The following is a 22,093-nucleotide window of genomic DNA, read 5'->3' on the forward strand; positions in this document are numbered from 1 at the left end:
CTTCCTGAGGCAGACAGCCTCCCACAACATATGACTAAAACCTCCCTTAGTAACACCACATTCTCCCTTTCAGTTACCCACTTACAGCCTACCTCTTGAAACCAGCTTAAACAATCCAATAATCCTTCACATATAAAGCAATAATATCAGCAGCTAAGTCTGATAGGAAAATACATATTAGCCTGCTCTCATAATAAGGATAGAGGGCTTTTTTATTTTCTTTTTCTCTGCTGTACCATACCAAATATTAAGGAAAAAGTTAACTACTCCATGCTCAGACTAGAGCCCCTCTAACTTCCTAAGAAGATTTCAACAAAATCCCTCATGTTATGCTGACTATTAAATCCCATGCTAAAAATTTAGATCAGGTTTCCTCACTTCAACTTTATCAAAGTCAAATACAAGTTTCTTTCCAGTCTATACAAAGTACGTCCAAAGGTCTTCCAGTATCAGACAGTTTTTGAGGAAATAGGAAATATCTTCATTCAGATTTTTTAATATCCTAGAAAAATTCCTTCTTTACAGAATGGTTTCATGTGGTTCTTCATTTTACAGAGGAAAAACAAGCTACAACCTAAAACAGGGCATGAAAACATTAGGAAAAATAAACTATGTGCAGATGAAATATCTGGAATCACTGTTGGGAGTTAACTGGATTAGCAAATTAAAACAGTTAAAGTAAATAGCTCAACATCTTTAGCTCTTTTTACCTTCCTGTCTCAAAATAACTTATTTACAAGAGCTTCCTTCCTTGGTGTAAATATACCCTTGCAACCCTTGTAGTGCTGGTAAAACAGCAGAAAGTTATTCTACTTTGTCACATTCTTCTTGCCAAGTAAAAAGAGAATGAACATCTAATCCACATACTCAATATGCTGCTCTTCAGGAGTCTTGCAAGTAAAAACCATGCAGCATAAAACAGAAAATCCATTCCCTGCTGTTAAGTAAAATCCCTCTATTTCATGTAAGCTTTACTTCTAATAAAGTGGGTTTTTTAATTATCAGTCCTCATTCTTAATCAGAATAAGCAGCATTACCCACTGTGACAAAACAAAAAAAAATCTGGTTCTGAAATATAAATAGGGCATATTTAGTACATATTCAGACCTACTGTAATCAGGTAACTATGTAACTATGTTGTGTAAATGTAGATCTTTTAAGATAATGGTAAAGATTTAGTAAAAGCACTACAAGAAAAACAGAGGTTACTAGCTGAACTTGCAATTAAACTGCATTTCTCATTAACTTCAGGTTTGCATTTAATGCCTAAGAAGAAAGCACTCTATGCAAATACATATTCATCACTGATTTGCGTGGAAATTATATGTAGAAAGTGCTACTTTGCAGGGAGTGGGTTATTAAATATTTCTTCAATAACTAAAAATGAACTAGCAGAAACAAGGGCTACAATTAAGTCATCTTATTTTATGCACAATGTGTAGTTTGAACATATAGTTTCAACCATCTCTAATTACCCCAGCTGAACAGCATGCCTCATCAACTGTTATAATTTCAGCCATTTAAACAGGTCTTTAGCATAGTTTCTATTGCTTCCTCTGGAACAAGAAGAAACTTAAGGTCAGATATAAAGATGGTCCACTGGAAACCAGGGCAAATCTTCTGAATACTAATAAAATGTTTCCAATGTACAAATGTTTCAGTATTTTCTTTTAACTCCCTCAACTTTGGTGTATAAAAAATGCAGTACAAGTCAAGAGAATCAATCAAAGTACTGGGAAGTTCCTCAGGAAGCTCACACTCCATCATTAATGTTTCAGTTTGCACACTGAACTGTGCCTGTCCCAAACATTCTGCAACAAAAAAGGCAGACTATATATATTATTTTTGAAAACTCATGGCAGTCAGGTGAAGTCCCTGGTGATTGAAAAAAGGAAACATCACTCCTATTGAAAGAGAGGAGAAACCCAGACCTCACAGCTCTGTGTTTTGGAAGATCTTGGAGCAGATCCTCATGGAAGCAATGTTACAACACATAAAATGAAGTGATCTGAGACAATCCAGCTTGGCTTTACTAAGGGATCAATCAGTGTCTGATCTGGTGGCCTTCTATGGTGGGGTGACTACAGTGGTTGATGGGAGAAGACCAAACAAATGTCATCTACCTACACCACTTAAAGGCCTTTGACACAGTGGCACAAAACATCCTCATGGCCAGACTGGAGAGAGACAGATTAGAAGGATGGATCATTTGATGGATAAAGAACTGCCTGAATGGACACAGCTGTCAATCATTCTCTGTCCAGGTGGAGGCCAGTGATGAGTGGTGCCCTTCAGGGCTCTCTCTTAGGACAGGAGCTCTTTGATACCTTCATCAATAATACAGACAGTGCACGTCAGCAAGTCTGCAGATTACATGAAACTGAACAGCACAGCTGAACTAGAAGAAGGAAGAGATGTCATCCAGAGGGATCTGGACAAACCTAAGAAGTGGGCTCATAGGAATCTCATGAAGCCCAAGGGGAAGGTGTTACACATGCATTGGAGCAATGCAAGACATGAATACAGAGAAGTCACTGAGAGCAGCCCTACCAAAAAGGACTTGGGGGTGCTGGTGGATGAAAAGCTGAACATGAGCCAACAGCATGCACTCACAGGCCAAAAAGCAAGCTGCATCCTGGGCTACATCGAAAGAGGGAGATGATTCTGCCCCTCTGCTCTTGCGAGATCCCACCTGGAGTGCTGCCTCCAGCTCCTCAGCACAAGAAAGACATTGACCTGTTGGAACAAGTCTGACCAGCGAAGATGATCAGAGCACTGGAGCACCTATCTTAAAACAGGCTGAGAGAGCTGGGCTATTCAGCCTGGAGAATGTTCCAGGAAGATCTTACTGCAACCTTCAGAATGTATAGGAGGGGTATAAAATAGAGGGAGAGCAACTTTATACCCAGGCAGATAGCAACAGAACAAGGGTGAATGGTTTTAAACTAAAACAGGAGAGATTAAGACAACATGTTAGGAACAAATTCTTTACTCAGAGGGTAGAGAAGCACTGGAACAGGCTCTGTGTAGAGAAGTTGTGGATGACACAATCCCTGGAAGAGTTCAGGGTCAGGCTGGATGGGGCCTGTTGATGCTGTTTGCACAAAGGCACACGGAAAAGTAAGTAGCATCACATTAAATATGACAATGATAATTCATAACTCATTCAGGGAGAACAATCTTCCCCTAGATGTTATAAAAAAGGATGACAAAATGGGGCTAGATTCTTCTCCCATTCATCTACAGTAAGAATGGGTGTCAGAACCATATGACAATACCTTCATTTTTAGGGGACATCTTCACTCCCCTTGGTTGTCAAGCGTGTGCCTAACAACAGCCAGAAAGCAAAAGAAGCAAGCACAACAAGCTACATAGACATTTCCATTCCTACCCAGTAATTCTGAGAATCCCAATAGTAAAGTTGAGTAAATGCAAGGGCAAGTCCTTTGCCAGGACCACCAGGAGCCTACCTACCAAACTCATTCAAGCACAGTCCCAAAATCTTCCTTAGGTTGTTGGACGTAATTTACCATTTGTAAGCATGATGTTTTTAATACTTGTCTGAAAGATGTAAACCAAACCAGAAATCTTTCTTCTAGACTGCTGCCTGTAACAGGTACTGTTTTACACCATGAAGTGCCTGTAACAGATCTAAGGTAAGTAAGATAAACCAGTGATGCCTCAACCAAGAAAATTTTGAGTGAAGAAACCGCAACACCAAGCAATGGATCACATCACTGTCTTACTGCAAGCTAAACCTTTCACCTTTGCCCACCTCTTACACCAATCACAAAAGTAGCACCTTTTATACATAGTCATACAAAACTTTAGGCTAGAACAATGGACAGTAATTTCCCATTTCAGACAAATAAAGAAATTAGACTTTCCTTCCATATGTGTCTGAGAAAAGAACTGAATTAAGAAGAACAGCAACAACTACTCAAGTGCTGAAAGATAAAGAGCAGCTATACAAAACAAAAGGATAAAAAATGTATGCTCAAGTAAAGTTTTTTTACTCCTACCTCATCACTTTCATCTACTTCAATACCACCATCTTTGTCATCATCCATCTGCTTATGGATCATGCGGAGAGCTTCTAGGCTGAACCGGTCCTCCTCAGTAAAGCACGGGGGGCTGAGTGAACTGCAGGGATCTAAAGGAGGACAAAAAAAATCAAAACAACACAACAGAAATGTTATTTACTTTCACTTCAGGATATAAAGCTCTCAAGCAAAAGAAAGGGTTTAAAGTTCTGTATTGCATACATGTACTTCACTGCACACAATCACCAGGTCACAGATTTAGCCGTAAAATAGTCATTGTACAAAAAAAAGTGAAATGCTTGTGTGTGCAAATCAACTCTTTTTTTATTCAGGATGGAGTCCCAAAAACAGACTGGAATAGTTCTGAGTTCCATTTATTTCTATTTATTCATCCCACTAACTTACTATCTCAATTTTTTCTTTTATCATCCACATTTAGTTAATGTCAGTGCACTGGCAAATAAAGCTACCACATTTCCCACCCTCCTTTCTGAAAGTCTGAACGAAACAAAGAACAGTGGAGGAAAAGAAAAGGAACTGTCATATCATACAATCATAAATTTATAAACAGATAACAAAGGAATGGTAATCACATTGCAGATCAAATTCTGAATAGGTGGTACTACTGAACACAAAATACTCAAGGACTCCAAGAGCAGAAAGCACGCTGCAAAGAAAATTCAGCTGATAGTAGTACACCATGTATTAGTCCTGTACACTCTGATCACCAACTGCAGTCACTGTAGAGCAGGATTCCAAGTCAAAAATAGAACACTTTCATTTGCATTCATTACTGAAGGCTCATGATTTGCACACATCTGATGCCTCAGCTTGCACATCAAGTTGCTAAATCTGTGTTCTTTCCCTTCTACAAAGTACATGCCAAATGCTCCAAAACTCTACAATGCATCATGATCAACCATCACCACAGTGGCCTTACACAGACCTTGGCATTAACTAATAGCTGCTATTACATTAATTCTGACATACTGAACACCAGTAAAGAACAGAAAGTGGAGAAGGATACAGAGAAATAGTTTTTCCAAAATTGAACTTAAATAAGGTAGCAAATTCACTGTACTAGCCACTATACAACTGCACTACTTCCATAAACTGTTACACTACACTTAAATCATATCAATGCAAGTAAAAATTGAGGGAGCATATGAGCAATTTTGCTTATTCTAATCTATCAAAGAATTAAGCTTTCATGTTGCCACAGAATTTATTAAAAGGTTCACCTGTATAAGTAAAGGAAGCATTTCTAGAAAATGAGAGGAATCAAATGTCTTCAGAGAAAAATAAATTCTTTAGTTTATGATTTCATACCAGCTGGATTAGCATGATTCTCCTTCTCTGTCTAAAACAAATTTTAAAATAATTAAAAATCAAAATAAAGGAATGTATAAGGTTACAAAGCAGGAAGTGCAAAGATTACAACCATGACATAGCTGGAATCTCAGACACATAATTAACAGGACTGGTTTCCACAGCTAGACACGAGTCAATGCATTCCTACTTCATACTTCAGTTTTATTATACAGGAGTTAATGGATATCTGTTATCTGTTCCCATGCAGCAATTAAACAAACAAACAAACAAAGCAAAGCAAAAAAAACCCCAAACAATTCACTGACACTGTCCAAGAACTGAGGTTTTGCTTTTAGAACTACTTCATGTAGTTCTAAAAATACCTAATACAAAGACAGATTTCTATGTTTATTAGTTACTAAATTATTGTGTATTAATGAATATTTAATTAATAAAATACATATTATTATTATTATTAATTACTAAATATTAAACCAGACCAATCACTAACAATATAATTTTCAGCTTTGGAATGCAACTGGTATTTTATGAAGGGGGAGAGGTTATTTTAAAAAAATCTATTTTATTTGTCCATTTTTTATATTACAAAAGGTTTAATTTGCACAATTCTCAACCTTTAGATTTTTGCCTTACAATGAAACAATTACTATCATTAGAGGGGGTAAAGGACCTATCCCTGCAATTACAAGGTGCTCCATGTAGAGATTTCCCATGCAATAACAATGAATCACCTCAAAGTTCTAATAATTAAATTCTCATGGCCATGAACAAAAAATATTATTTTACTAAAATACAATAATATCAGAAGAATAATCTCTGTAGTACAACTTATGATCTATACTGTATCTTGAGTTAGAACAAAGTATAGTTATCAAAACATAAACATCCCTCCAACAAACCCAACTTGTTTAATTTGTACTTAATTCTATTCTAAAATGGAATCAAAGTTCAAATACATGTGTTCACAGTTTGCAAGCACCCATTCAAATGGCTTTTCATTTTGTTCAGCTGAAAGCCCAGTTTTTCAACTCAAAAGGTTTCCTCCGAATATATTTTCTCACAACCAAGGCTGATGGGTCCCTTAATCAGGGTGCTTATCTTAAATATGCCTTTTTAGGATATTTAAGCATGAAGGCACTTTAGAGAGCTATGGCTTTTCTGGAGAGAAGTAAACAGGCTGCTTGTGCTTCAAATGTCCCATGTGCTGGCTCCAAGAACACTTGATCTCTCTCTTAAGAGCCGACAGAGTGCCAATTGCTCTTTTTGGGACTGAGAAACAGAGCAGGACCACACATCAACTCTAATAAAAATTAACCCACTCTAAAGAGAATCCAGATTTATTTTCAAGCTTGTTTTCATCTGGTAAAATTAAACGTTTAGACTGACAAACTGACAACACTGGTCATCGCCTTCCTCAGAGAACAATCTCAAATCAAACTACAAAGCCACAACCTAAAGAATAAGTGAAAAGCATTTCACAAGCATACCTAGGGAGCCTTACCAAATCAAAAAACCAGCTGATGGAAATTTGATCATCTGCAGTTCTGCAGAATATTCTACCAAGAAGTAGCTTGCCTCAATTGCATGGCAAAACCAATTCAATTAATACTAGATGGAGTATGGTTAATTAACTGGATGTCTGGGAAGTTTTTGAGACAAAAACCAAGAGAAAAAGTCTCAGGACACAGAAAACACCATAAATATAGCCTTGAAGCCCCCAACAAATCATAAGCTTAGCTGATAATTTTTCACTTCGAATTGATACTATTGAAGGTGTTCTGGGATTCCAAACCTTCTCTTGGACTTTTAAGGCCAAGCCTGATTTAACGTCTAGACCGATTTCTCCATCCTAGTCTGGTGTGTTGTCATAAATACACTTAGTCCAAAATCATCACCACAGGAAAGAGCAGATGATAAATTCACTCAGGGAGTGAACCAACAGTTTGGAATTTGAGCTTTCCTTTAATGAAAAGCACAGAAGAATTAGCAAAGGAAACACAAGAGACAAGGTGGGCAAAAGGCATAAAAGCACAGCAGATACCACTCCAGGCACAAGTTAATTTATACCTCAGTTTTTCATGTTGCTCAGAAGCAAGGATGTTTCAGAAATACTGGTCATAATAAGGAAGGAATTTGTTCCTGAACTATTAAATGTCAGACTGGTGGCTCAAAAAACTTGGCAGAGGATTTTGAAACAAACCTCCCTCCCGCCTTGAGGCAGTAAGTGCCTCCCAGCTCGAAGGCAAGGTGGAAGGTCCTCACCAGTCCACAGGAGACTCCCAGAGGAGACAGTCTGATAATGAACCAAGCATACAAGATAAAGAAAACTTTATAAGTAAAGGGAAAAATAACATTTCACACCCTTTCACCCCACCCCTCCTTCCCCCCCCCCCCAATTTAATCTTCTCCAGTGAGACTAAAATAAGGTGAGACTACAAAAAGAATTTCAGCTTGAAATTCCTCTCAACTTTGGATTGACAGCTCTTTATTCCATTTCCTGAAGACAACAGAAGTTAAACATAAAACGTGACACTGTCAATACAAGCCAGTAAGGAAAATTCAATATCCCCTTATCCTCAAGCACTCAAGCACAGCCCCTGAAATTTTTCAGGACTACACCATCAGAAGAGTTTCCAAAGCAAAAAGGTATATGCACCTCATAGCCTTTCATCCACCTTGCATTTGCTTCTCCCTAAACAGCTGCAAATGTTACAGACTTCAGAATAAAAAGGACTGACAGACCAGCAAAGAGGGAATAAGCCTGCAGTTCTCTCACACACCTCCTTTTGCATACAGACACTGGAGCACAACAGCTGTGGCTGTGCCAAGCTGACAGAATGACTCCAACCAGGTGGTGCACAGTTCCAGTCTGGAACTTTTCAATGTCTGAAAGAGCCTTCTCAAGAATACAGGGACACACAGAAGTTTCATATTTTTCACAGGTACCTGGAATCAGGTAGACACTTCCAAATCTACTATTTAAATGCCTTTAATTTTTTCCATTAGTTCACTGAGAGCAACAAAGCACTTGGCAGTCATTTCAAGAGCCTGACTAACCACACATTGTTTTTGTTCTGTGAGGATGTTCAGCATTCACCAAGGAAGAACAGCATTTAGAAGGTTATTTAGAATGACATATGGCAGTCCTACGGAAGCCCGCAGGGTTCCCATGCCTGTCTTGTACTGATGAATTCAGAAGTGTACCATGCTGTTCCAGGTTTATGATTCCTCATTCCTAAAAAGCCATATGGGATAAAGGGAAGCCTCACACAAAAGGCAAGCACTATAAAGCATCAGCTTCCTAAGTACATATTCTCATCTTAAAATAACTGTGCTTCAGTGTGCCATGATGACAGATGTGGATTTCTTTGCATTTTCCAGACAAAGGAGGTGGCCACAATATGTCCAACCCCCTGCCAAATGAATATTCACCTAACTGGGATTCCTATTTCCTTGCATTTCTGTTTTACATGCACATTAATAAATTGCAGTTTCTAAATCAATTCCACGGCACCTTTCAAGGCAAAAAACCTTTACAAGAACAACAATTTTTGAAGACCTGAGTACCAACTGGAATGTCATATAGCACAGGGATTAATGAAAATACAGACAAGCAAGTGTTTCCAAGAATTTTACCTGATGTTCAAAATAAATTTATCCATAGTAAAGGCAAACATGTGTTTATTTTAAATCCTTACATAATACATCCTGTCACTAAAATCTTCAAATGCTTGAGACAGCCTCAGAGTGAGCTTCTTTTAATCTTTCAATTAAAAGCTCCCAAAGCAAATCACTCCTACTCTTAATAATTAAACTCCTCCATATGGCAAGTAGGCTGAGCAGCATCTAACAGTTAACTTGACAAAGTAATTTGTGACATTATTTTTCACTCCAATTATTTAAATAAAAGTTCATCATTGCAGATGATCTTTCCACTAAAAACATTAAAAAAAAAAAAACCCAAACAGATGAAATTTTGACAAAAAGTATAGAATACCTTATCTTCTAACCACAACAGTGATGTTATTTAAATGAGCTTCCTGAAGAGGAAAATGCAATAATACTAATGACAGCAGGGCATGGGGAAGAGGTGCAGCAGGAAAGGAAATCTGGAACATTGTTGTCCCCAAAGATTTTGAAAATGTTTAACATTAGGCTTTTCCATTGCTCTGTGACTTCTATAAACTTATGCAATAACAGTAATTAAATTCATATATTAAACTCCTGACTGTTAAGTCTTATATCTGGAGCACTTGTTTCTGAATACACATGTAATGTTTAGTGACTGGTAGCACCGCAGTTTGACAGGAAAAAAATCAACAAAAGCCCCAAACTACTTGCAGATAAGCTGCAAGAAAATTGCCATGATTGTTTCAAAATCCACTAAATACCTTCAGTAAAAAAAAAAAGACATTTCAAACAGCCTTAAAATAAATCATTAAAGCTTCAATACGTAACAAGCAATTTTCACATGAGAGATTAAAATCTGATTTTGTCCTATTGAAAAGTGTCCATTTATTCTGCTATTTCAGTATCTTTTCACATATACAGATCAATTAGATTCTTTCCCCCGCATAGAAACTTGATGAGGCAAGCAAGGCTTTGATTTTTTTTCTTAAATCATCACTAGCTCATCTCTGCTTTCTCCACACCCACAAAAAAGCTGTCTAATTCTGAACTTCATTCTCTATACACTGGGAAAAAAAGAACATCAGTGAGATCAGTTTATTTAAAGTAGAAATTCAATCAAATAATATTATTAACAAAATTGTTAAGGCAGGTTTATTAAAGCTTTTCTAATCTTTCCAAGGTAAAATCTTCAAAAGAAGCAGCAGGCACTTAATTTTCCGATCGCTTGTTAAGACATCAAAACATCACACACTATCTCAGAAAAATGTTTAAGAACTTCATACCCACATAAACAGTAACTCAAAGAAAAAAATATGACAGGAATTCCCTAGAGAATAAGATTTGATGGCAAATTAATTTTGCTTTAATATAAGTGCATTAAAAGCAACTATTTCAAATCAGCAATGCTTGTTGAAAAAGGAAGCTGCAAAAAGGGGGTTGAATGTGTTAATCATGCCAAGGATCATTCTGTCAAGATGAAAATATCAGTATAAATACTTCATTTCAACGGATAGGAAATTAATTATTAAAATTACAATGCTGCTCTGTCTGACTAAATAAAAATCAAGAAGATGAGTTCATGGCTTTTCCATCTCCTTCCCACACCCTCCCTGAGCAATTACACAGTTTGAGGGGAAGAGGAAGTTCGACAATTATTGTATACAATGGTCAAAGCAGACTGATTTAGAATAGGAACTCCTGCCAACCCTAACAAAGCAGGACGAGAGGAAACTGGGAGATGCATCTTACGCAAGCCCCTAAAATCCTGTTTTTTCCTCCTTCTAACCCTACTTGTACTTCTATGATACCTACCACACAAACCTACAAACACATATGGATGGATATTCAGGGTAAAAAAAGATGCCAAATGTCTGATACTTGCTCTCAGCAACAGAAAAGTCTCTTTCACTTTACTTACATTTATTAGTAAAAGACCAGAAGGGAAATATTTAAAGTAGTTTAAATCTAAGTTTTCATGCTTTGGTAGTAAAGACTGTTTAATGCATCTTCAGAAATGTATGATGCACTCTGTACATTATAGTGATTATCAACACTATAAAATTACAATAGTTCCAAGAAAAAAGAAATTTACAGACTTAAATATGACATGAATTCACCTGGAATAAACACATCTTTCACTCAAACAAAATTTAAAAGGACACTCATATTTTCCTTATGTGTTTAGAAGAAACGTGTTTAGAGAAAAAGGATTTAGTGAATTTTGAGTTCATTTGTCAATAGAACATTCATTAATCTGATTTAAAAAGTTACAATTTGTATTCATATGTACTTGGTGACAAGGCATAACACACTACTAAGAACATACAACAAACACTTCTAAGTTTTTGTCTATTTTAGGTCTGATTGGTTCTTTACTGTTCTTCTAACAACTTTTCCCCTTTTTTAACAGCAGGGAGCTGGAAAAGATGCAGTATATCCCTGATTATATACTTTAATCTGCCTAAGAATTTGTCAGCTCTTAAGAAGGAGCAAGGAGCAGCAGCATAGCATTTAATCCACTTCCTTAATTTGGTCAGGAAATGAGAAAAGGGATATATACAGGTGACCTTGAAATGTCTGATAATATGCCCATGTGATTTTGAAAGCAAATATGCTAGTAACCATTTTCTTACTAAAAATTCATTTTCTTGCTCAGAATTCCATCCTTATTAATATATTAACCTGGAAGTCTGATCTCCAGATGCCCAGTGAAAGCCTATAATCAATACTGAGTGTACTAATTTCAATTCAAGTATGGCTCAAGACCTAGAAGAAGCATGAACCACAGAATTCCTTTTTGGAAGACAGTGTCTGCAAAATATAGCAACCATGATAATATGGCTGATATTAAAAAGTCACAGATTTTTTCATACTGAAAAGGTAGTTCACAACTTCCAAGACTGAAAAAGGTGAAGGGAGGGAAGCACTGGAGAAAAGGATTTTAGCATCTATTTTTCTTTTTAAGTTTAATAAAAGGCTTAGAAAGTTTTACAGATGTGGGTTTAAAATTTAAAAAAAATCTGATACCTTCAGACAAACAAACTGAAATTTTCTAAAATTAGAGGAGTTTATTAAAGTCAAATTATTTATTTTCATATAAAATTATATATATATATGTATACATCTTTAAACTTAGTTTTAATCACGTCAGTGTTTCCTCTGATATATTTATTTTCACATGTGATTCATAATCATATCCCATATCCATGAATCAGGCATGTAAGCATGACATTGCTGGCATTACTGAATTACTTCACTCTTCTACACCATTTGATCTAGTACGCATATTATTAACTGTTCCAACCAAGGAATCAAATTTAATCCTCTGTGAGCACCATCTGTAGCATCATCAGTTCCCTCACAGTTCCTGTAACAACATGTTGTCAAGATGTATTTATACTTTAAGAGATCATATCAGAATTATAGAACTGAAACCTATATTGAAAAGATGTAACAAAGTACTTACTATAAAAGAAGATTGAAATAAAGCACCTGGGCACTTTTTTTAAAAATACATATAATCTGTTAGGATTCTAGCATTTGAGTATTACATTTGCCAGCCTATGTTTATACTTTCAGAAATAAAAAGGCACTGAATGCATAGATTCATTTTATTTAATAACACTGTAATGAAACACTTCCATTCAACATACCAGTAATTTTAAGTATGTACAAATATAATTTTCTTTAAATAGTCCTATTAGCTTTTGTGAAAATTTAGTGGTACAGATTATTGGCTGTTTGAGGACTATCCTACTTCCAGAAGCTTACGTGAACTGCTCTGCTGTTAGCACTCCAACTCCAGATTGCATAACTGGCAGTTTTGCTCCTACTAATATGCTGCTAAATATTTTTCTCATGATGAATTTCACCAAGTGATAAACCAGGCTGACAAATCTACTTATGGTGTCTCAGTTCACCTTGGCTTATTTGAAGGAAATTAGATGTAAAGAGCCTTTTAAAAAACCCAATCTTATAAAGAAGAAGAAGAAAAAGGAAAAAGAATTAAATAGTCATTCATCCCAGGAGATACCATATCATCATTATGCTTTTGCTCAAACTAAACAGATAGTAAGATATACAATTATCAGGATGTTAGAATAAAACCAGAGCTGCACAGATCTTAGATATATCTTGGTGGATACCATTCTGGCAAATGTATTTCTTGGCCCAAAAAGCCAGTAGCAAATGGTGTATTTTTCCAGTATGTATTTAATAGCTGTTAGAGTCGGGAATAAAACAGAAGGCAGATCTTAGACAATGATACACACTGAGCATATACTCTGTGCATACAGCCATACAATGGAATCACTCAGAGTAGAAAAAGAGGAAACTCAGTAAATTAACAAGAACTCCAAAACCTAAAATAAGTTCTATCATGTTAGATTTAGCTCAGACTGATTGTTTACCAAAAGCTCCATGCTACAAATTTGCATAATAGTTTAAAGCAGTACTATTCCACCTCTAGTCACTGCATACAGAAGAAAACAAGGGAAAACTCTACATTTGCTTGAACAGCACACCTTGTACAAACAGTACTCGTACAGCTTCAAACACTGTCAGCTGCTCCCCAACAGCAAGAGCATATTTGGGATGCAAGGAAGAGCCAAGATAGTAATTCCACATATGCTCTAAGGCAGAATAAGCCAAAGACTAATGCTAAAAGGATTTCTAATTGTTCCTGCCCCTGCTGTTCATTTCTGTCCCTGTACTATGTCCTTCCTGGTACCCACACAAGCACATTTGTACAACCCTGCTGCAGGAAGGACAGGCAAACTGATTCTGTCTGATCTCTATGCACCTGCACAAACACTTTTGACAGCAAAGGTGCAGGGGAGGAGGAGGAGGAGACCCACTCAGAGGCAGAGAGATGCCCTGCACAGCCCCAGCACTGCTGCTCTGCCCCGGGACTGACACGTCCCATGCTCCAACTGAATCCCGACTGAGCCACTGGAAACATGGAGTGGAACAACATCTACACTACTGGAGTGGAAAACTCCACCTCATTGTTTAGATCCTGGCTTTCACTACTAGGAGGTGCAAGGATGTGTTCTGGACAACTTGTTGCAATTAACAACTATCAAGTGTTTTTCCAAGGTTTTTTCAAGTGCCTTTTGTAACCTTACAAAACCTAAACCAGGCCTTTGCAACACTAGAGCAGGAGATGGAGCAATAGCAAACTCAAAAAAAACCCTCCACAACATCTCCCAAGACAGTGTCAAGCACCACAATTTGTCCCTTCTCCAAGGCCTCCCCATGAGCCTAGAGAAGTCACATCTCCAGGCATAGCCCACTCGGGCAGCAGTCAGCCCACATCACAAACAGCCAGCCCTGACAGACACCACAACTCTAAAAACACACACCAGCAAGCTCAGGGTGTCTGCTAAGTGCACATCTGCCCCAAGCACTGCTCTAATTTCTGCTGTGCCTTCATTTAAGCTCCAGTTGTTTTGACCCTTTTCCAAATCCTTGGCGCCAGAACATGCATTAACAACTAAACACACAAGGCTATAAAAAAAGCAGCATAACAGAATCTGTCCTAAAGCTGACAAACTATGACACTTGGCTACACAAAGCCAAATGAGTTTGTGTTTGGGACTGTTTTGCTCTTTTGGGACTTGTAAAAATTTTTATTATTGGCAGATGAGATGACAGCTTTCTGAAGAGAAGAAACAGACAGACATACTTAAGGAAAGCTCAAAGGAAAGAGCAAGAAAGTACAAAGATCTTTTATAATTTAAGACTGTGACAACTGAACTTATAACCAACTGCAAAAGAATATTCATATATGATCCTTAAAGGTAACCAGTGACATTAGGTGATGTATAATCTGCTCTTCAGTACCCATTTAAACCCGACTTCATGTTCCTGACATACACTGGGAAAAGTCAAGAAGAAACGAAAGGCAGTGTGCTTTTCCCAGACGATGGCACTTTTACTTCTGAGATTCATTACACATACTTTATAACATTTACACATATTATTTATTTAAACATAAAATTTAAGTGTATAGTTTTGTCACATAAGAATTCAATTAACACTGATTTGTGTCTATCACATTTGAAAATACTAATGCATGAAAAATAACATTCCAGGGTTTTTTAACTCTCCTGGACACATACTGCAAACAGAGCTGAATCTCTTGCACTGCATTACTGGAGGTGCTATTTGCTCTCCCCACCAGACAGCAGTAGGAAAACAGGCACTGAGTCAAACTGCAACAGACAAGTGTTTCCACTACATTACCTCCTCTTAATGTATCAAGTATCAACACATACAGGCAGTCCATCATTTTCAATATCAAAAAGGAAGCAACTTCCTAAAGTTAAAAAAGCCATTTGTCCTTCATTAAACACAAACAAATATAAACCAGAACCACGAAAGATTAATTCTACTTCAATACATTCAATTAGACTCCATTTTCCAAAACCATAGGAAGCTAATTTCACAAGAAATGTGATTCTGCTTCCCACAGAAATACACTCAAATAGAACATATAGAAAAAAACCCAATTTTAATAAATCAGAATTGTTTTCAAATATGTTGGGGTTTCTGTCTTGTTTTGTTAGGTGTCCTGTTGCTGGGCTATGGCCTTCATAGGCAATAAAATACATCTGAAGTTGTTCATTCACATCTCTGAGAAACACATTTGGTAACACTATTCTGCCTTGAAATTTCACTTTGATTTAATCAAATATAAGGGACATACATACTCCAGGCTTTATCTCTATTCTCGTGCCCTAAATGAAATACCCTAAAAGCTGACATCCAAAAAACACCTATTCCATGTCAGTCACATCTATCAACCAGCACAAATGTTTGAATATTTTCTATATCAACACAGTGACTTGTAGGCTGTAAATGTTTGCTTTAAGTCTTTTTTTGTCTGTAACAATTTTAAAGTAATTTTTATGCCAAGTCATCTGCTAGGGGCAGGCAGACAGTGTTTTTCTACTCTGTATTTCTGAAAAATACAGAGTACAATTGACATATAGCTAATACCAGAAAATGGGAGCATATTTATGTCTTACTGCCCATAACAAAATGCCAAGTTCTCTATTTGTTCTACTAAACACCAAAGAAAATAATCTTCTCCCTTCATTAACTTAATTTATTTACTGAAATTTTAATTAACACATATAAGGTAACACTTGGAAAAGTTTCCAGTTACTATGAAAACAGACAAACATAAAAAATCCTCTTCTGACATTTAATATGCTTGCTGAAGTTCTCTTCATGCAGGTAAAATTTCACTACCAATGTAAAACCAAAGCCATTACATTGCCTCGAAAATATTTTTAAGCTTACTCAGTTAACACTATCAAAAAAAAAAAAATCAACATTTTTCAAACTAGGAGGATATGCTCAGAAAAACTTCACTCCTATTCAAAAATTCTCTCTAGAGAAAACACACTGGAGACAAAAAAAACAGCAGTACTTGCATTTGTGACAAAGATGAGGCTGTCATGAAAAGAGAACCCAACTATGAAAACCAAGGCTTTTATAGTTCACTTCTAAGTGGTATCATTGTAAATTGAAAGCCCAGTACACTCACCATATTGAAAGCAGATGCAGGTTTTCTCACTTCCTTGACCTTTGATAACATTACACACAGCCTGCACCAGACCACGCTACTGACCCACTTTGCTACTAGCTTAGTAATCATCAATTAAGTTCTCAATTTGTCCTTCCTTTCTTCTTTAAATTTAAATTTTGTATTCTTAAGATTTGTTTAAAGGAAAACATGTCAAGGCATTGAAGGAAAAGTCTTCCATCCAGGCATGTCAAATTCTATTTGAAAGCTTTCTTTTAAGCAAGTCTATAAATTTACTTCTCTTCAGCGTTTGGGAGCTGGCCAAATTATGTGTTCTTGCAATGGTGACATTCCTGCCCAAAGCACAAGTTTGACATTCAGTGTTCCCTTTTCAATCAGCATCTATCATCTCTTTGGAAAAGCAGATCCCACAATAACAACTGTGTCATCATCATTTCCCCTGACACTGAGGGCTCCAGTCCACAAACACAAATAAAAATGTCATCCTTATTTATGAAATTTTGTATCCTCACCCTCTTTTCTTAGAATGCTCCTAGGAAGCACTCTGTACTAAAGAAGTTGCTGACACAGCACATTTATATCCCAAAGCATAAAGTAAATTATAATGGCAGAAGAAACAAGGTAAGGCTGAAGAAACCCTCGGAAAGTCCTGATCAAATCCCAGGAGGATTATCTGTGCACAAGTTCTACTTCCTTTCAACATGTATCTTGTGTCAATAGTAAAGAATGTTTGTATTCATTCATGCATACAAATAAACCTCTCCTAAGCAATGCCTTGGCAAAATCTGTATGTTTTTACCATCACATCAGTTAGAACCAATACATTGAATATAATGAAGAGAGACGAGTTTCAGTGGAACTTAAGGTATGCTAAGAAAACAAGGTGCCAAGAATTGGTATGCCTGTAGAGGCCCAGAGCTTGAAAATAGGGCAATAACCATCCAGAAGAAAGGATTCATCTCAACAAGAACAGGCATGTTCACTCAAGAATAAGGATTTCTGTAAAACTACACTATGTTGCATAAAATTGCTTTGTATCTTGCAGTTCTTAAAGAACTACTTTTTACACAAGGAGACATTTCTTATGCACAACCTTATAAAGACAAAAAACTAAAATTCTACCTGCATGGCCATGTCGAGCCCCAAATAAATGGCAACCCACACTTTTAAGTGAGATCTATTACAAAAGTCTACACATTTGTCCCATAGCTAGAGCAAAGAAACTCTGACACAGCTAGTCTTCTCAAGTTCCAGTAAAATTCCACATTGTTTTGGTAAGAAGCCTCACTTTCCTTTCAATGATTTAATACTAGAGACATCTGAGATTCTCTGGGGATTAATACATTCAAAAAAGTTTTATATGGCTTTATGGCATTTACCAAGTTTTAAAACATTTTGTGAAGAATTAGCAATTCTCATGTGCAGAAGGAGAATGGAAGAAAAGACAGGCTTTTTTCAAAATGTTTTTACAAGCCAAAAGAGTAATTAATGAAAAAGCGTTACATAAGTTACTGCACTACAACTGCAGTCATGATCAAAAATAAGATTCAAGATGCTGTTGGCTAAGTTGCAGTCAAAAGCAGAGGGAAGGGAAAGAGAAGAGTATGGAAATAGTAGAAAAAGAGACAAGATAGTAAACCATCAATTTCATTCATCTATTTAAGAGCAGTGTAACAAAAGCATCCTACAAAAAACTTTGAGTGTATTGCAAAAATTATTTGCAACCCTAGATAACATTCGACTTTATCCATATTTTGACTGGAAAGCTGTAGAAATTATTCCATACATGAAATGTACCAATAAAGAGAAGAAACAAAATCAGATATATTGAAGTGAAAATATGCAGAATTAATACAACCAACAACACCCTGAAAAACCCAAATCTATCCCAACAGAGTTCAGTTCTTAAACTCAAAGAAGTTCTACCCCAATATGAAAAATACTGAGCTCAGAGCATGTTTGTTGGTAGCTACCCATAGCAAGACCTTACAGAAGGTACAAACCCTGAAGCAAATTCAGGACTCACACAGAACGCCCTAAAGAATTCCAGCCCTTTCTGAACAGCATTAGCTGTTCCATGGAACTGCACACTGAGCCTGGGCATTGCCTAAAGGTAGGCTTGAATGCAATCAATCAGTCACAGCCTTGTCTCTCACACTTGCCAGGAGCAGCTTACCCAGTAGGCAGAGTAAAACTATTAACATCTTTAAGGAACAGCACCTAATCAGTCCCAAGCAACAAACTAACACTGAGAAATCAATGCAACAAACATTGCTTAAGTTAACTAAATGTACTGGTGTAAACAATTGCAAGTTTCATTGGGCTTTTAAATCTACAGGTTTTGAGAACACAGAAGTCAGTAGATAACATAAATTATGGCAGTAAAATTTAATCTCTGCATTAACAGCTTCGTTTTTTGGTTTTGTTTTTTTTCTAAGAAGTGTAATTATTTCAACAGAAAAACCCAAACTTACTTACACTTGGGATACAACAAGTTACAACAAACAAACTTAAAACACTTGTGTTCTTTAAATTCCCTTGTTTGATACAAGACCCATGGTTAATGATTTACTGATCCCTTACAAAGGTTTATGTGTTGTAGTAAAACCTGATTAATAGAATTCCTTTATCTTGGCAATTAAAATAAATATTCCACGACTATTAAAAGCCAAAGACACAACTGCAACAGCACTAGACTGAGGCAAAAAATTAAGTATATACTATTCCAAGTACAGATAACCAAAAATTTACATAAACTGTCAAACAAGTAAAAACAAAAACCCACAACGTTAATAAAAAAAAGTTGAGAGCCAAGTACAATTTTTCAAATTGCAATAAAATTTTGCAAATACGTGCAGAGACAATAAAAAATCTACTTTACTAAAAATGCAATCTATGATGCTACTAAAGCATCAGCTTTAAATTAATCATTCCTTTTGCCATTATTTATGTGTGCCCTTCCAGGCCAAACAAGAATAGGCAATTCCACAAATGCAGACCAGTGAGGTGACAAATTAAATAACTAGCTCCATAATATGAATTTTCACAGCTTTTTACTCTAAAAGCTAGTATTTATATTATTCTAAAAACAAGTAACAGCTAATTCCTAATTCCTGCCTACTCTCTAGCATATGCAACTTTATACACACTTTTAAAATATTTCCTTTAATAAACACAAGCACATACTTTTCTTACCTGAAAGGGCTTTCTACCTGCAAGCCTATTTGAAATGGCTCGAAAAAGGAGAGCAAGAAGGTAAGGACTTTCATAAAAGGAGATATTTTATATACTTTAACACCCAGTTGCACTTTTCAAATTAAATCAGCATTTGTTAGAAATGTATACTTCTACATATGCACAAAAAAAAGTACACACACGAGCACAAATAAGAGTGTACATAATTGCTAAACTGAGGAAATAAAACACAAGCAACTACAGAAAATTAAAATGAAGACAAGTAGGATTTTAGCCCCATTTTTCAAACAGACATCTTGATACAAATGGGATATGAAGATTCACATGTTCTCACAATCTTTTATTTTTATTCCCATAGGTATTGCTACATAATAAGCTACATCAATATATGCCAAGTTCATATAACAATGCCTGAGCACAGGCCCATTGACCTACATATGAAAAACTCCTGCAGTAGCCAAGGAAAACTCAGAAGGGAGGAAGAGTTTCTGAGAACAGTTTTCTACCTTGTTGAAAATAAGCCAGATGGCAACTCAGAACAAACTTGGGCAACAGTTTCATATTACATTTATCCTTCAAAAAATGCCAGTTAGAATTTTTCAGTGATCCCTATTATCTTGATCCAAACCTGAGAGTGCCACCTGCATGCTGCTCTGCCTGCACACTGTACATGAGTCTCATTAATCTGTTTCTGCAGTATAGCAAATTACCCACCCACATCAAGATGTGGCTGATAGAAGCCACACCTCAGAAAAGCTTCAAGCAGAAACAAGGAAATCAGGTCAAACATACAGCCATGTCTGCTCCATTGTGTCTTCCTGTCACCTCTGAGACCCCAAACTAACTGGAAAACCTCTCTCTTCTCAGGAGCATCGTCCCCACTCCGACCAGAGCTCCCCTGCCCAGGCACCCCGGGTCCCTTGCACAAGCACAAAGCAGGAGAACAAACTGCAGCACAAGCTGAAGCTGCAGCCTTTGGTGCCTCATCAACTCATCAGGAAGATAACAGAAAGATGATTTCATAAGTCAGTTTTTTGAGTTTTTCTGTAGGGGTGCAAATATTTAACTCAGCTCGCACATGCCTCAAGCAGGACTTGCAAAGTGAACACAATCACCAGCCTGTGGTTTTGCACACTCAGTTCACAGCCAAGAAAATACTTTCCCTTCTGTTAGGGGACAAGAGAGAGACAAGAAATGTGTTGAAACTAAAGGAAATAATATCTCCATAATTACATACTCAACTGGAGATGCATTAACTCACTAAGACACATCACCAAAGAAGGTTTGTGCATAAATATGCAGAATACATAAATAAAATGTTTCTTCTTAATGGGAACTACTCCCCCCCAAAAAATGTGATATTATTCATCATTTGATATGTGAAATGTTTTAGCAGAAATCAGGAAAATTTGGCCTTGTTTGGACCCACAGGAATGCTTAGTCACACAGAGCCAACAGATTCCTGACACAATGTCCTCCAATTGTTTGCTATTTAACATCACATGTTTACCAAGTATGGGAAAATTACCCCTCCCCATAATGGGACTTTTTTATCTCAGCCTACCAGAGTGCATTGGGTTTTCTCTTCCCTCATCAATACAATAAATATTGCAATAATATGTTCTAGGAGAAAAACAGCTGCATTCAATTCTGTCTGAAAAATGTTGACATTGTTTCTTGAAGGTCTTTGTTTCTTAAAGCTAGTATTTTACCTGTAGACAAATTCAGCAGCCAGTAGATCATACAAAATCCTTTTCATAAGCTGTTGTACTTAACAGAAGAGACAGTACAACATGTAAAACCAAACTAAAGACAATCTTCAGAGACAGGATACAAATGCATCAGAGAAATATTGAACACAATGTATGAAGCACTTCTTTTGTACATAGAGGCTTACAACCACTTTATGCCTGAAAACAAACATTGACTTCCTTTTTTCCTGCTGGAGAGGTACAAGTTCAGTTGCAGAAATGACACCAAGCATAACAATCTTCTTCCTTCCTACTGAATTTTGCTGTTGGCAAAAGAAAACACGTTAGCAGAAAACACCATCTATGACAATTTGCAGAGAAATTCAAATCTGAGCTGCAGAAGGAGATGTGGAGGGGAAGAGGCAGAACAGCTGACCACTGCTGACTGGCACACTAAATCGCCTGAGGTCATTAAACAGATTGGAATGTTTTTGAGAACTTCTTACCAGAAAGATTGCTAATTGGTGTTAACTTCACTAAATTGTTTGCTTAATAAGCAGCTATTAAAAGTTGCTAAACAGAGAACAGCAGAGGCAATTACACCTTCCTTGCTCGAGTACTGCATACTGCTCTGCTCATCTCTAAAG

The 22,093-nt window shown here is 36.7% G+C and overlaps 1 protein-coding gene across 3 annotated transcripts in view; it reads right to left on the bottom strand.

Annotated features, from left to right (window-relative positions):
* Positions 1 to 22,093, bottom strand: part of STIM2 (stromal interaction molecule 2) — a 69,931-nt gene that overhangs the window by 29,917 nt on the left and 17,921 nt on the right. For all 3 annotated transcript variants that reach the window (XM_030238840.2, XM_050973597.1, XM_030238841.2), the window contains exon 2: positions 4,023 to 4,153. In XM_030238840.2, coding sequence (XP_030094700.2) covers positions 4,023 to 4,153 — 131 coding nt within the window. The remainder of the gene's footprint in view (positions 1 to 4,022; positions 4,154 to 22,093) is intronic.

Source organism: Serinus canaria, chromosome 4, assembly GCF_022539315.1.
Source record: "Serinus canaria isolate serCan28SL12 chromosome 4, serCan2020, whole genome shotgun sequence".
Classification (NCBI taxonomy): Eukaryota; Metazoa; Chordata; class Aves; order Passeriformes; family Fringillidae; genus Serinus; species Serinus canaria.